General features: G+C 37.9%; 2 protein-coding genes across 2 annotated transcripts; one reads left to right on the top strand and one right to left on the bottom strand.

Annotated features, from left to right (window-relative positions):
• The first annotated feature begins 561 nt into the window (after nt 1-561).
• ccna2 (cyclin A2) lies at nt 562-4,715 on the top strand. Its single transcript, XM_079838406.1, has 9 exons — nt 562-796; nt 914-1,153; nt 2,222-2,462; nt 2,550-2,656; nt 2,769-2,992; nt 3,077-3,281; nt 3,367-3,480; nt 3,624-3,757; nt 3,849-4,715. Exons 2-9 carry the CDS (start codon nt 941-943, stop codon nt 3,898-3,900), a joined length of 1,290 nt encoding a protein of 429 aa, XP_079694532.1. The 5' UTR covers nt 562-796; nt 914-940; the 3' UTR covers nt 3,901-4,715.
• A 115-nt stretch (nt 4,716-4,830) lies between these two features.
• On the bottom strand, nt 4,831-16,415 carry tmem33 (transmembrane protein 33). The gene is made up of 8 exons (XM_079838407.1): nt 16,312-16,415; nt 15,536-15,615; nt 15,339-15,433; nt 8,534-8,721; nt 8,354-8,421; nt 8,130-8,263; nt 6,946-7,029; nt 4,831-6,799 (listed from the first exon to the last, which is right to left on the bottom strand). Exons 2-8 carry the CDS (start codon nt 15,587-15,589, stop codon nt 6,670-6,672), a joined length of 753 nt encoding a protein of 250 aa, XP_079694533.1. The 5' UTR covers nt 15,590-15,615; nt 16,312-16,415; the 3' UTR covers nt 4,831-6,669.
• Nucleotides 16,416-17,382: the final 967 nt, after the last annotated feature.

Raw genomic sequence — 17,382 nt, 5'->3', positions numbered from 1 at the left:
GGTAATGAAATAATCGGAAAAAGAAAAAATCCACAAGCAATCAGTCAATTAACTTTGAACAGAAGTTTCTAAATTAATTATAAATCTCAAATATTAGCCGATTTGGTAATGAGTAATGGCTCATAGTAAAGTTACTTAAAGTACCTTTACCTTCTAATAATAAATTACTTTAATAAACAGAATAAATTATTTAAGGCATCTTTATGTTATACCGTATATCAGTATGGGCTATATAGTTCTTTATTAATAAGCATTTTTCTTTCAAATCTCGCCGGGAAGAAGTTCCCCAAATTGAAGAATTGTCCCAATACTCTTATATTGTAATCCTTGAGCTTGTATATTATGTACAAACGTGCCATTATCATCATATTTTTTTTACATTGTCCTCAAACAGTTTCAAAATTCATTTGAGCCAATGAAAGCAACTCTCAACGGCTCGCTTAATAAGAGCGGAATCGCAGTTTGAACTTCACGGGCCTCCGTAAAATCAATGACGTTTGGGCGTGCTGCATTCTGATTGGTCCGTTTCAATAGTCGCGGGCTACTTGAACTGGGACAGCCACAATATCAAACCAGGCAGCTGCAAAAAAAGCAACAAGGCGCCGTTTGGCTTTAGAGAAGCATCTTTTGTGAGCTAAACAAGGCGTGTTGCGAGGGTTTGCTCACCGGCATGGCGCGGTTTCTGTAGGATAGTTGCATGATTTATTTTTGAATTTCGGTTTTGTAAAACGCCGCTGGCAACTGTTTATATTGTTTTTGTCCGGATTTCAACAGCTCACTTCTGCCAGTTCCCCTGGTTAGTGAGATTCATCCCTGTTTATTCGATGTTCACGTGCGTGTGTTGTATGCTAAAACGTGTTAAAACATCAGATTCTGCTTTTTAAGTGCTTTCGACCTTCGATCCATCTTGCAGGGTGTTTTGAGTTGATTTGCTGGAAGGATGTCATCTGTCGGCCAAACACAAGGAAGCGCGGTTCACGATTCAGGAGCAGATATTCACAATCAGGAAAACATGCTTTCAAGACTACGCGGTGCAGCAAAGAATCGGATTGAAAACCGGGAAAATGTTAACCCAAAGCAAGGCAACAGGACTGTACTGGGCGCCCTGGAGAACAATCAGCGCAGACAGCCCGTTCTGCGCGGCGCTAAACAGGTTAGCGCATGCATGGCACATGACTAAAGTGTGCTCTTTTAATATGGGCTGATTTCATCAGCTTTGGTGTAGCATACATGACCTAGTTTATAATCGGTGTTATGCTTTAAAGAGAATTGCTAACTGCATAATATTGATTAGATTAACTGAAAGTTGCATTTAGTTTAACCAGCCATACTGCTCGCAAGCTTTGTTCCTTTGAATCACGAATATATATCTAAGCCTCCTTCCCTTAAGCTTTCACTTTTGGGTCAAACGGCATTTATGGCGCCACAGGTTAAAATAAAATGTAGTGTTAAATGCCCGCAGTTCATTCCCTCCCAATGCGCAGACCGCCATTTTACAAACCCACTCACTGCCTCTAGTAAGCCCGGTTGTATAAAGCATCGTTCACACAAATGACATTTTTACGCTCCCTGATATTCTAGAGCCTTATGACTAACGTTATACATGTTCTCTGAACCACAAAAGATGTTTGTCACCGAGGCTGTCATTCAGCCTAACATCTCTAAAGTATTGATAGTTTTGGTACACTTATGCTACTGCCGTGCTGACTACTTTAATAGGACAACAGGTGCATGTCCAACCCATTCGTTTATGTTCAGAATGTGCACGGCTTTTATGGAGTGTGTTCAAATTGACCCTAAATGTATTCCTTACCATTCACAAATCCCACAATGAAAAGTGCAACGTAAAAACAGCGAATCTTAAGCAGTACTTCTGTTTTATTTTTGGTAGTTTTAATTGAAATGTGAATTTATGTCTTCAATGCTGCAAGTCTCTTCAGATAAAAGCCTGTGCCAAATGCATAAATGCAAGTGCCCTCAGAAGATAGTTGAGAAGCTAACAAAATTGGGCGTTTATCTGTGCAGCTGCCTTTACATTATTATTGTAATTTTGTACATGCTTTTGAGGACACTATATACACATTGAAGTTGTTTTCATGAACCTGAACATGGGTTGACTAGTATTTCTTAGAACTCAAATTGAAATGGGTCAAATTGACTTCCTACATATTGTGTATAACACCCTTTTTACCAGTAATCCAATCCACATTTTTATTTTCAGGTCTCCGGGCCCCAAATAATTGCATGCAAATCTGAAGAACATGCCAGAGGCTTCGGTGAGAAACCCTCCACCAAGCCACCAGCTTTTCAGATTCATGTAGATGAGCCTGATGGTGCGTGCGCTAAGAAACCGTCTACCCAAAGAGCAGCCATGGATTGCTCCCCACTCACACTAAATCCCAACGTAACCCGCCTAAGGCAGCCCCTCGCCACTATCGATCTGCCAATGGAAGCCAGTTTTGGTGAGACTATCTATTTCAGTGCCTGTCTTGTATTGCTCTATATAAATACTGTAAATAAATTATAATTTTTTTTTTTTTTTAATAAAGATTCTCCAATGGACATGTCAGTAATTGATGGTGAGGAGAGGCCCACAAATGTCAATGAAGTCTCAGATTATGCCGCAGAAATACACACGCACTTGCGGGAAATGGAGGTGAGGAAGTGGATGTGTTTGTGCTATTACTTTCTGAGTTTTGAATACTTCTGGACAACGCCCTAGAGAACGTGTCATTTTAAAATGGTTGCTTGTGCTTCCTGTCACGCAGGTCAAGTCGAAACCAAAAGCAGGCTACATGAAGAAACAACCCGACATCACAAACAGCATGCGTGCCATCCTAGTAGACTGGTTGGTGGAGGTGGGAGAGGAGTACAAGCTGCAGAACGAGACCCTCTACCTGGCTGTGAACTACATTGATCGCTTTCTGTCTTCCATGTCTGTACTGAGAGGGAAACTACAGCTGGTGGGCACAGCTGCTATGCTTTTGGCTTCGTAAGTATCTTTGCCTTAAAGCCTCAGACTCCACACACACACACACCCTTCTCCACGCTCACACTTGTCCCTGTTCGACTGTAGGAAATTTGAGGAGATCTACCCCCCAGAGGTGGCAGAATTTGTTTACATCACTGATGACACTTACACAAAGAAACAAGTGTTGAGAATGGAGCATCTGGTGTTGACCGTTCTCTCGTTTGATCTTGCTGCTCCAACAATCAATCAGTTCCTCACCCAGTATTTCTTGCACCAGCCTGTGAGCAGCAAAGTGGAGAGCTTATCAATGGTGAGATGGTTTCCTGGAGTTGCATTGGAGTTTCCCTGTTATCACCTAAAATTGTTTTAACACCTTTCCTTCTCTGCCCCACCAGTTTCTTGGTGAGCTGAGTTTGATAGATTGTGACCCCTTTCTGAAGTACCTCCCGTCTCAAACGGCTGCTGCGGCTTTCCTTTTAGCCAACCACATACTTGCCGGTGGATCTTGGGTAAGGTCGCGCAAACAATTCTGATTGTTCATAAAGTATGAAGATTCTTAAACTAGACTGCTGGAGCCAGTTGTATAAACAGCCATTGTGTTAAGACTGTTCTAAGAACTAGTATGATAACGTTTTGTGCTTAATTCTTTCAGTCGAAGGCACTTGTTGAGCTGACTGGTTACACTTTGGAGGATCTTACGCCGTGCATTCAGGATCTACATCAGATCTACCTCGGTGCTGCTCAGCACGCACAACAGGCTGTTAGGGAGAAATACAAGGGCTCAAAGTAAGTTCACTTAACCTACATGCCCAATGGCTTTGTGTTGGCCTACGTCTTTGAAGACCGCTTTAAATTAACTTGTTCTCTCTCCTTCCAGGTACCATGAAGTCTCTCTCATTGAGCCTCCAGAGAAGCTGATGCTGAACTAACTGCCCCATCCACATTGTTCATGTGTTCCATACCTCCATGGGAATTGTGCACAATTGATGCTTTATTTCCAGATCTCCAATAACTGAAGCCATAGCCTCAATTTTGGGGGAATGGTGAGATTTTTAGTGCTATGTACATTTTTATTAGCAGTCCTTAAGGATTGTGCCTTTTTTGCTTGATTCAACCAGATACTTGTACATTAGGTAATCAAGCATTGTTATAATATTTCAGTGTTTGTATTCTATTTTTATGAAAGACTCCAGCAGTGCACTTTATCTTTTTTACACTGTTAAAGTGACCTTCCCCTTTTACATCTTAATAAAAGTGCTGCTGGCCTTTAATATGCTTGTCTTGTCTGTTAATCACCAGTTGAGGTGGTGTGCTCCCCATGTCTCATGTGCTGTGTAGTCTTCTGAAAGACCGCTCTTTTTAACACCCTTCATTTACCAAAGTGTTTAATTGTTGCTGTTGGCTCTTAATGTTAATGAGAAATAAATGTTGCGGTCTCTTAAAGGGGGTAAATGCAGCTCTTGTTTAATGTTAGTGCAGTTCCATTAAATATATAGGTTTTTATATTCTACAGAAATGAAGCTGATGTTAACAATGAAACCTTTCTGTAAAGCTTTATCAAACAAATGCTGAAGGCATCTGAACTTTGAGTAATATAAGAAATAATAGTCTAGGGGCTGTGCTACATTGTCATGGCTAAGGACATTGCAGTAGATTGCGTTTACAAATTAACTATAGTTTAAAATGTAAACCAGTTTAAGTAATTCATGTACTTTTAACCTGTTAATAAAAGATGGCAAATGCTGCTGGGTGGCGTTGATTTAAATGTGGGATATGTTCAAAGTTCTCACTTGTAATACCACCATTTTTCTTTTTGGAAAGTTCATGGCTTAACTGTTACATTACCATGGAATACAACTGCATCTACGTTTTTTAATTTCATTAGACATCTCAAAGTTCTGCTTGCGGTTTTTCATTTGCTTTGGTATTAATGTACATTTTTGCAACAGATCATCAGAGGTGCATGTTTTCAATTGTTACATGAATGAGCTATACAGGTTTCATTCAGTCACAGCCTTTCATGAAGCTCTAACCATCAACTTGAATTTGTGTATTTTCTCTTTCAGTTTAATACATTTGTCTATTTGATATTAATGGTTAATCAATTAATCATTTGGTACACCTATAGAACTTGTTTGCAATTTCCGATATTGATTACAAACTGTAATTATTTTTACATTACACACACGTTATCTAAGATAAATCACTTAAGTTCAAAGTGTGTGTGTGCCAGAGATGCCATCAAGCCCTCATGGCCACTTCAATTACATAAGTTAGGTAATGCAAGTTTATTTTCTAATGTGGCAACTGCAGCCTGTATTACTGTAATTCAGCAACAAGGGTGATTTGAAACATGTATCTTGCATTGTTTGGTGTTAAATGAACTTAAAATTACTAAACTGAAAGATCATACTATTGTGTTTATGGAATATTACAATGTGTTTGAAAATATGTGCAACTGAATGAAACATTACATCAGGTTTTGAAAGAATGACGTGTTACAAGTGTGACCAGTTTGGGTTTTTGTATTAAAGAGTTTTGAAAATCTACTTGTGAAAATAGTAACAAAGCAAATAAAAAAACTAATGTGCACTATCCCAGAGGAAACCTCTCCCCACAAACATTTCAAGCATTTGTAATCCTACTTAAGAACTGCATTAAATCTTAATGTTAAAATATAGAAGTACTAACGTAACCATATTGCCTGAACCGTAACTTTTTTTACATACAACAGAAACCGTCACTGACTGATCCTTTAACGATCCAATGGTTTTTATACTCGTCTTGGTATTTTAAATGATCAGTTACACATCAGCTCTAATACTCTAATGCAATCCATTGCATGTTACATTCTTCAGTAACAATGGTTTTAAACTCTGAAATTAAACCATCACAAATGTTAGGTACAATTTAATATTAGATCATAGATTTTATTCATCTACACAGACCAGTTATAAAGTGGCAATAAATAGAGACAACATGCCTTGATCAAGCAAATAATTGACAAATTCTCAAATGCAGTGAAAACTTGCCCTGACAATAAATAGCATTGAAGGCAAAGAACAGTTAAGTATAGGGCTCTCTATGTGATAGATGAGAATCACAGGATATTTACACCTTAGTCATCGCTTCATATGAAGAAGGCATCCTAAAGTAACAAACTCAAATGGCATTTAGATCATTGTCAACTATTGTGAAATGCTTGGGGGCAAGGTACATTAAGATTTTCAAGGTAATCCAGAACAATTAAAACAAAAAACAAGAACATATAAAAATGGAATCAAACTGAAGAACAGACGAGTATAACGACAGCAGAAATTCGATTTCCCAGTGTCGCAGGATCTCATTAGAAAGACAAGCTATTAAGAGCTAGATCTATTTACCCTAGCATTTAAGATTCAATATCTCAAGGGCTCCTCTCTACCCCCCAAAAAATCAATATAAAAGCTCTAATGAACTGAAAACAGTTGTACCCCCTTAGACAACTGTGCACAGAGATACATCTTCTGGCTGATTTGTTTTTTTGGATGCAGTCTGTCAGATTGATAGAGTCTCTCCAAACATAGCAAACGCCTCAGTGCAGAGGAGGACATCCATCTCTGAGCGAATAGACTTGGCCATCTTGCTTGAAAAGTCAATCTTGAAACTGTCCCAATTTGTGAACTGTGTAGTAGTATATGTGAATGTTCAGAGAGCAGTTAGACGCCGGTGGGAGCAAGGCGGCTAATAAATGCAATGCTGTTGAGGCACATCTTCCTGAAGAAGGCAGGGCAGCTGGGCTTCATCACAAAATGCTCTAGTAAGATCCTCAGCTCCGTGAATAGAGTCCTGACAGGACACGATCACAAATCAAACACTGATAGAGGACTCTCGAAAATTTTCCACAGAAATGAGAACAATATACATGTCCCCCTATTTTGGGTAAAATGTGCATGTGTACAAATAACACTAGTCAGTGTGTACATGATTCTTACCGGCAGTATGGGTTGCGTCTTGAGGTATAACGCAGAGTGAGAAACCGATAGTAGATGAAGGGCTGAAGCAAGCTGCCCTGGCCACTGTGAACCACAAACCAAAAATTATGTCCTCTTATTACAAGAAACACAGATTGGCTTTAAATCAAGCTTTTTACCAGTACCAAAAACACTCTACCATAAAAAGCCCACTTTATAATATTTTTGATAAATACCTATCTAAGGCCTCTACATTTTCAACATGTTCAAAAATGCCTTCTGTTGTCTGATTGACAATTCTAAAAATGTCTACCTTGAGGATGTGGTACTTTTTACTGTGAAATCTTTACTGTTTTTTATAAAGTTAACACAATATTAAGTAAAACACTTGCAGGACTGAAGCAACTTAGGTTTATTTGATTATCCATATATAATTTTTTTAAGGAAAAAAAATAATGTTAAAAAGTAAGCATCAAATACGATCATTGGGCTTTTGAGGAACATTTATTTGTACATCTGTACATCATCATCATTGTATTGCATTGCATTCAATGTTTTGCCCCCACAATAAAAAACTACAGACCTTTGATCATAAAACTAAGACACAAATGGGAGATTTAGAGTGATCTAACTGAACTGATATGTATATGCATTTCATGCAAGTAATCTGCTAAAATATGGTTATAGATCTCAATGATATGCAGTACAAGCTATTAGAATTACCGGTAACACTTTACAAAAAGGTTTCGTTAGTTAACATTAGTTAATGTATTAACTAACATGAACGAACCATGAGCAATACATTTGTTACTGTATTTGTTCATCTCTGTTAACGTTAGTTAATAAAAATACAGCTGTTCATGGTTTGTTTATGGTGCATTAACTAATATTAACAAGATTTTAACAAATGTATTAGTAAATGTTGAAATTAACATGAACAAATATTAATAAATGCTTTATAATTGCAGTTCATTAATAGTTCATGTTAACTAATGAACCTTATAGTAAAGTGTTACCGAATCATCTTACTTTTGGCTATATATAATGCACCACATTACATATTATCTGATTCATAAAGTCCTGATATAAATATGATACAAAAAAAAATGTCTAAAGGTTCAGTAAACTGTTCCATTTATTAAAAAAAAGAAAAGATTTTCTATCTATTATTTAATGTGAGGCTTTACATGGTTAAGAATCCTCACCTGAAGAGCATGAAGACTGTGGCTGGCATCAAGAAGATTTCATTGCAAGCGATAAACTTTAGGATGTTCTGCTGATTGGCTGTGAGCTTGTTCAGAAAGTTCCTCACAAACATAAGGCTGTTTGGGCCCACGGTCTGAGGAAAGATGACAGACAAATAAATCAGGATGGAATTATAGCAAAACACACGATAACAGCTACGCAAATGAGAAGGGGAGAGACTTACATCAAGGACTTTTTTAGTATAGGTGGTGGCGTGGAGAAGTGAGAAGAGGAACACAGGAAAAATGCTCACTGAAAACACAAGTCAAGGCTGCATAAAGACGAAATGATGCCATAACAAAAAGAAAAACGGATATTTTGCCTTAAAATATTTCCGGAGGAAGGGGTCTTCGAGAAAGGATACTTGTGATAGGGTAGGAGTTTACTAGGATGAGGGAGTAGAGGAGATAGTGGCAGCTGTCCTCCTGTAAGGCCTGAGCCAGGAAGGCTCTGCTCAGCTGAAAGTGAGGAAGTCTCTGGTGCAGACGCAGAGCGCTGGTCAAGGCGTTTGCCAGCAATGCCCTCTGATAGAAGTTAGCAGCTGCTTGGGGCCTGGAGAAAGAAAAAGCGGTAACACATTACAATAAGGTTCATTAGTTAACATGAACTAATAATGAACTGCACTTATAAAGCATTTATTCATCTTTGTTAAAGCAGCACTAGGTTGTTTCTGCTCTTGGGGTCCCCCTACTGTTGGGAAACAGTATTGTCCTCTACTACTGTCGTAAACTGTCATTCTGCATCAGTGGATGCATCGCACGTGCATTTGTTGACATGACAACTATGATAGCACTGAACACTGCAGGAGGAGTTCACATGTCTATGGAGTTCACATGCAGGTGTTCTGCTTGAGTCGCGTGTGAAATGTCTTCATCCCAGGTACAGTGGCATATGTTTCAGCATGTCATATGAATATAATTTCATGGGTTTTATTTTTTTCAAACACCAAATGATCGCGATGCTCACGTTTACAAGCCAGCGTCATTATAGTAGCCTAGTCTATTGGTTCCCGTTTTACAGAATCTATATGATACTTCAATTCAATGTCTAAGTGGTAGGTAATAACCATATATCGTCAATATTATAATATCAAGCTACCCTAGTTGAATCTGCAAATGTGAAAAATCGATTTGCATTATAGCTTGAGGCAAGACAAATAAACCAATATCACAGACATGTTAGGTATCCTAAAATATGATTTTGTACGTCTTATGTATTTACATGCAAGAATGTAGCCCCTCCTCCTTCAGCTCACGCCAACGAGCAAACGCTTGCCCAATGTTGATCCTCGTCCTGCCTTTAATTCGATCACTTTCTCGTTTCCTCTTTTTGCTTTCCTCCGACAAAACCTTTGCTTTCTTATTTTTCTGTGCTGCTTCGGCCATGACTATAACATTCGGCAAACAAATGATAGTTTGGCTCGCACGTCCGAATTTAAGGAAGTGGGGGTGGTGGTGGAAGTGACGTATATGCCGTAAAGCAGTCAAATTTTGTAGTTCTTTTTGTTCTCGGGTTACTACCCGAAACCCGAAGTTTAAAAGTACGATTAAAAACGATAATACAGACCCCGATACAAACCATCACAAGAGGTTTGAAAATATATTATAAAGGTTGAAAAGTTACCTAGTGCTGCTTTAATGTTAATTTCAACATTTACTAAAGCATTATTAAAATCTTGCTAACATTAGTTAATGCACTGTGAACTAACATGAACAGCTGGATTTTTATTAACTAACGTTAACAAAGATGAACTAATGCTGAACAGAGGTGTTGTTCATGGTTAGTTCATGTTAACTAATGCATTAATTAATGTAAACTAATACAACCTTATTGTACAGTGTTACCGAAAAAGCTATTCTTCGTCTCCCAATCTTTCACTTAACCCTCTGGACCCTAAAGGCCTGTACACACCGGGACGAATATCGCACGCGCTTATCGCCAGCGTTTTTCGTGACGTTTTTCGGTGCGTCTTGAGTGTTCACACCCAAGTGATTTCCACTGGCGATGCGCCGAGTGAACGTGCACATTCAGTAGATGCGCTCCCGGTACACAAGGTGGTGCTGCGGCACTTACGCTTCTGACACTGGCTTGTCACACAGAAGAAGAGAAGAGACAGTATTTACGTGCTTGCCAAAACCACAGATATATTATGTCTATGGCAAAACCATTCACACACTTTTTGCTAACTGGCAAGCAGCATTAGCAGCCCATCTTCTTCTTTGTCTACTTACTACTTCTTCGTCGTATCAATGTGTGCTCGGCAAGACCGATTTTGTGCTTGAGCGCCACCCAGTCGTGTTTTACTGTCACTTCAGCAGCTCCAGGCACGTGAACAAAAGCGCTGATCTCATTGGTCGGCCAGTTTTTAACGCGCCGCGTCAAAATAAAAAAACGTTAGTCACGAGGCGTTAAACGTCGGCGATAAACGCGCGCAAAAAACGTCCTGGTGTGAACAGGCCTTAAGGCTATTTTGTGGCCCTGAAGAAGTTTGACATGCTCTGACATGTGTTTTTTTTCAGTTGCTTTAAAGCATATTAAGGGAAAGTCTGATTACACTGTATTCAGCACAAACAGGGCTATAGTAATATGTGAGCAACATGTACATAAAAATCACTCAAATAAGACCATCTAACACACTTAAAAAAAAAATTAATAAGGCTTTTCAGAACTGGATGTTCTTGCCTAGAGTTTTTTCTTCAAAACAATGTGAAAACCATTTTGATCACTCATTCATAAAACAGTAGTCATTTAACTTTTGTAAGACACTTCTGTCAGAATGGCTGTATGCGGGGAGGGTGTGGATCATCAATAATAATGCTGTGATTCACACATGAGGCGTCAACAACTCCTACCCTGAATATCAATGAGGAATGTGACAGAGGGAACTATAGAGAATGTGAGGAGACTTAATGATTGAATGTATTGTTTGTAGCTTATATTCACATAGCTTATTCTATGTGAATACATGGTAAAGTGTAATTTATTCCTGTGGTGTCAATGCTGAATTTATCATCATTACTCTTCGGTGTCACATGATCCTTCGGAAATCATTCTAATATGATGATTTGATATACATGCTCAGCAAACATTTCTTATTATTATGAATGTTGAAAACAGTTGTGTAATTTTTTTCAGGATTCTTTGATAAACCAAAAATTTAACCCAGAGGGAAAGTTCAAAAGAATAACATTTATCTGAAATAAAAATATTTTGTAAAATGTCTTTACTGTGTTTTTTTTATCAATATAAGGCATCTTTGTGAATAAAAGTATTAATTTCTTTCAAAAAACAAAAAAGCAACAAAAAAAACTAAACTCTTACTCAGCCCAAACTTTTGAACAGTAGTGTATATTGCTGCAATATATTTCCATTTCAGATAAATGCAGTTTTTTAACTTTTTATTTAATCAAATAATCCTGAATTAAATTGTACACAACTGTTTTCAACATTCATAATAATAAGAAATGTTTCTTGAGCAGCAAATCATCATTTTACAATGATTTCTGAAGGATCATGTGAAACTGAAGACCGGAATAAATTGCATTTTAAAAATATATCCAAATAGAAAACAATTCTTGTCAATTATAAAAAAAACTTTGCAATATTACTGTTTTTGCTGTATTTTGGATCAAATAAATGCAGCCTTGTTAAGCAGAAGAATTTTTTTTGAAAACTAAAACCTTTGAACGGCAGTGCATACTTGGATTTACACATAAAAACAACACAGAGCAGTGGTAAAACAATAGTGCAAAAGAGACAGTCAGGGCAAAAGTGCAAACAGGGACAGTGCAAGATGGATGCTTGTCGCGCGTCTACATCTAAAATAACGAACTTGAGCGTGCAAAAGACGCAACATATGTGAACAGCCCCTTAGTCAGTGCATGGTTACATCAGCCTACCAGTCAATAAACGAGAGAATCGCTTTACACGCGCGTGGTTGTGGTCACATTAAAGTTATTGAGGCTCCGCTGGAGGAAATGTACCTCTCGCTGTTTTCATACGGATTACATAAACGGAGAATATTTGTTTTTTATATAAATGACTTAATTTATAGGTAGACATTCCAAGCTTTATAAAGAGATATCAGTCGTGTCTGTGTGGCATGTTTGCTCTGAGTTCTGAGTATATTTTCACACGCATTTCAGAATGGACATCAGAGGGAAACAGACGGGAGAACGCGCATCCTTTTTAATTTAGCGAAAAGCACAACATTTAGTTTTTGAGTGTACATAAATAAAAGTAGACACTTTAATCTTTGTAAAGACATATCGTTTATGTATGTGAGGCCAAATTTGACGGGAGTATTTTAAGTTGTTTTACACTGTCAAGAGGAAAAATCCAGCAAAACTCACGGGCGCGTTCTTCAGGTTAATTTTAAATGTATGAGTGTGGATGTCCTTACCACCCTAAATCACATCCTCATCATAACGTGATTCAACAAGGTATCTTTTTTTTTTTTAAACCTTTAACTGTCACCGTGCCTTGGTGCTCTCAATCCTCCATATCAATCTTCATGAATTGGGTATCATTCAAAAGTTTACAGTCTCAGTATTCATCCTGTGAAAACTATTTTGAAATCAGACATTGCATTTCCAAGGAAACAGTACTTCCATTTAGCAGGCTCCTCCCCCTAGCACTTTCTGATCAATAACACTTATTCCAATTATAACTTTCCCATTACAGGATGATCTTTGTCCCTTTAAATTAATGTCCAGGGGCATTTTTACCATTATAAGAGCAATGTTTTCTAATCTTATTAAATGTATGCATCATCTTTTGTCAATTTCTTTATTTAAAATAGAAAAGGTTTTTTTTAAAATGTTAATTTAAACAATAAATTCAGTTAGAGCAATAAAACACAACCAGACTGTTACCAATCAAATTAAATCAGCATCAAAAGTAGAAGTGGCACAAAAGCTCTATCTGAAATGGTGTTTAGATACATTTACATGCAGCTCATGGGTAAATAATGTTGTATAAATGTTTTAAACATAAGTTTTTGAATTTAGAAATAGGCTATGTACAAGTTAAACTTAAACTTAGTTAAAATATTTATATTTTAAATAAAAAGTCCATGCAAAGTATAAATATGAAAATAAAACAGCCAGTAGGTGGCGTCAAGTCTATGTGGGAGTCATTGATTCAGTCGTTCAAACGCAGATTCATTCGATCGAACCGCTTGGAGATGCACAACTGGTGTTGTTTTGATTTTCACGAAATAAACATTATTGTGGCTAAAACGTTGTTACTTAATATCAACTTGTCTATTGGACTTTTGTACAAGATCAGTATCACATTTGCAATCATGCCAATACTCGAGTCGGAGCAATGGCAGTCCGTAACTTTTAATAACGTTTATTAATCGCTAATAAACAGAACTGCGTGCATCTTGCGGAAGAACACTGCAGCCGGATCTACTTCTCTCTGTGTGTGTCTATGGCGATTGGCGAGTCACACAGGGACTGTGCTCCTCCACAGCGCTGCGAACCAAACTGGAATAGTCAGAATAGAAACACTTATTATATGTGTACCGTAGTGATTCAGGGTAAGATAAAAACACGGTTTGGAAAATGGATTCATGATGTACTCACTCATATGCATCTAGTCATTTTTAAACTCAATAAATGTTATGGACTGCAGCTGATAAAGATTAAATCAAGAACTCATACAGGAGCGTTTTTAAATTATTTTATATTAATTCATTTTTGGTGGCATTTTTGCCCCAAGCCCCTGTTAATTTCCGACCTTGTTTATGATAATCCAAATGTGGTATTTCTAGTTAAGTTTGGCTGCAAAGAAACATCAGCGCGAGCCGCGAGGCGTCTGGTAAGTGCATGGCCACGTCACGCCTGTTTCATCCATAGACCGTGGTTTCACCATTTAATCTGTGAAGTGTAGTCCGTCGCACACGTCTTTTGCACATGCTCCGCTGACAGAAGGCATGAAAAGCAGTTGATTGCAGCACGAAACGTAACAGTTGCTCAGTCAGTCAGTGTTTTTAGTTTTTATTCCGATTGTATTATACATTTATTCACGAGAAGCGATCGGGTCACTCGCACCGGTGCGCCTAAATATTTTTCCGCAGTCGCACGCAGTAATTTTCAGGCGCAAATGCGCCCAAAATGGTCGCTATGTAGAGCCCTGCTCTGTATCACAGTTAAAACATTCTAATCTTGACAAAACACACATTGTTGGAAAGGAGTCTCAAGGTTCCAAATTTGGTCATTGTTTTGTGATAGAAGTGATATTGTGACAGAAATGTGTTAAAGCAGGGGTGTCCAATCCTGCTCCTGGAGGGCCACTGTCCTGCAGAGTTTAGCTCCAACCCCAATTAAACACACCTGTACCAGCTAATCAAGGTCTTACTAGGCCTACTAGAAACTACCAGCAGGTGTGTTGAGGCAAGTTGGAGCTAAACTCTGCAGGACAGTGGCCCTCCAGGACACGACTTTGGACACCTGTTAAAGGGTCAGTGTGTAATATTTATGAGGAATAGTATATGCAATATACTATGTTTTCAGTGGTGTATAAAAGACCTTACATAATGAACCGTTACATTTTTATTACCTTAGAATGAGCCATTTCTATCTACATACACCACGGGTCACCTTGCAGTTAAGTCACTGTAAATGGACAAACTGCACAGAGCGCTAACTACTCTCTCAGACGACGACGACATCTTTGTCCTGTGTCGGACACCGTAGCTTCTCTATGTGCTTCGAAAGGGAGGGGTGAGCGATGGGCAGTTGCAATTCGCAACCTCACTGCTAGATGCCACTAAAATGTACACACTGCACCTTTCATTTGTGACAGGAGATTGCATTTAAAAAAAAAATCAATAGAATGTGTCACCCGGTGACTATTTTTGGTATAGCACCCACACAAAATCTCATGGGAACTTTAATTTATGAGAGATCTTCACATTTGGGACACAACTTGGTTAGTCGTATGGCATTGATTTAATAGCATTTTTGGATTTAAAAAAATTTGTAAAATATATATTTTGTATAAAATAAAAACATTTTAGTACAGCTTTATGGAAATTTGAACCAACTTCTGTATTTTCTGTATTAAGACCATTTAAGTTTGGATAGTGCTTTTTTTCAGGTCTATGCTGAAAAAGGAGGGTCAAAACTTGTGAAAGTGCCTTGTGAAGGAACATGACTCACCCAAGCAGTGGCAGAATGAACATGATGGAGCAGTAGACGGTGAACAGCCGTGACAGCCACATAGCCGTTTCCAGCTTGTTACTCAAGAGGAATTGCTGAGACACATTAATATGATCATGAGTTATGCCATTCTTAAATAAAACAATTAAAAGGCACGGATATATTAAAATATATATACATAAAAACGTTGTACATACCACAGGTCCAGCCTGAGGGGGAGGAGGTGGACTCCTTTGCTCTGTGTCTGCCATCTTTCAAATATTAGAAGGGTCGATTTCTTGAGAGAAATAACATAATTTACATGCAAAAGTTTAGATAATACATTTTACACAATCATGCACCCAGGCTGCTTATTAACTCTTGGAATGAAGGAAGAGACAAAGAGATGAGTTAATCTTTCTAAATCCTGAAACCGTTCTTAAGCAGTTACTCTTTGTGCAGTTTGCCAGGTGTGGGGGTGGGCAAAGACACAAGTTCGATGAATATTTAAATGCATATGCTTATTTAAACATGTAAGGTTTCTTACAACAAATTATTGAGGGAAAAAATGTTTGTATTGTTTATCACCGAGGCACTAGCACAAAGAAATAAGAAATAACGTTACTTCCATAATGTCGACCCAAAGCAGAACTAACGTTACACTTGTCACTGTAACTGCTGACTAGTCATCATGACAACTAACAAATTACAGATTTGTGAATTTGTGCATTTGTCAAACATCGCCAGTTTATTAAATACTTAAATAAAATAGAAGCATGGTCCATAAGATAGTAATAAAGCAGCCAATTCATTTCAGTTGAAATATGTTGGAAAAATCTAGAACACTCTTCATTACCCTGAGGAGCTAACAATGTAGCCGACAAGCTAACTCAACACACAATCCCGGACTACAACCACTGACAGCCCTGAAATACCTTCCACTTATGCGCATATTTATACTGCCAACAATATCATAGATAAAATGTATCAATACCTGTGATATATCGTTAATTGTCAGTTTTTGTGATGAAAATCGGCTTTATTATCACCGCTCGGGGGCACACGCTTCACTCTGGAATAATGCACTAGAGATTGGTCAGCTGAGGCGACCTCGCGACCGCTGTAATCATCGAAATCTCGCGATGTTTCGGACAAAAAGATTTGCTAAATCTTATTGGCGCGCCACCGCTGTCAATCAACAGCTATCAGTTTTTATTTTATTTTTTTGCTTTATTTCAAATATCTGTCTAAACATATTTCACATATACTCCATAATAAAATAATAATATTTTACATAATGATAATAATGATGATAATAAAAAATTATGTTTGTGAATACAATTAATATAAACAACCAAATGCTATAAAGGACTATAAATAACTACCAATAAACCAACCTAGCAACACGATAAAATCACTATAACACCTTCTCATCGTGTCCAGTTTTGTACGTAGTTTCTTCGGAAAATGTAAACATTTCGTTTTTTCACTCTCACGCGGGCGCATAAAACGTGCCTTTTCGCGGTTATTATGTCAGCTATAATAAAAAAATATTTTAAAAAAATTAAAAAAAAAAACAGAGAGAAAGAAAACCGAGAGAGCGCCATAAGTTAGAAAGCTACAGACAATCAAAGCCGCTCTGGAAATGTTTGAGTCAGTTCAGCGCTGCGGTGTGCACAAGCCTGCAGAGCTCCACGAGTTTGTTGTAGTGATGCACGCGCGACCTTTCTTAAAGTCCAGTGACCTCGACACACACAGGAGAGACAAATTTGGATAAAAGACAGCCGTTATTGCAGTTTCTTATGTCATAACGGCAGAAGGTCAGTAGTTTGTTTTCATTTGCTGAAAGTGTGTGAGACTGTTGACGACTGGGTATCTATCTAGTAAGCATGGAACGAATTTAATTGCATACATCGATTATATTAAACAAAATTAAATATTTATCTATTTAAAATGTTCCATTGGAGTGCATGAAAAGTAAATCATGTTAACAACTTTTTGCACGTCTCGCGACATCCCATGTGATCAGCGTGCAGCACGGTTCCGACCCTAAACAAGTGTCTGT

Source organism: Gobio gobio, assembly GCF_949357685.1.
Source record: "Gobio gobio genome assembly, chromosome: 16".
Classification (NCBI taxonomy): domain Eukaryota; kingdom Metazoa; phylum Chordata; class Actinopteri; order Cypriniformes; family Gobionidae; genus Gobio; species Gobio gobio.
The sequence above is the reverse complement of the archived record's forward strand: the minus strand, read 5'-3'. Positions and strand labels throughout refer to the sequence as shown.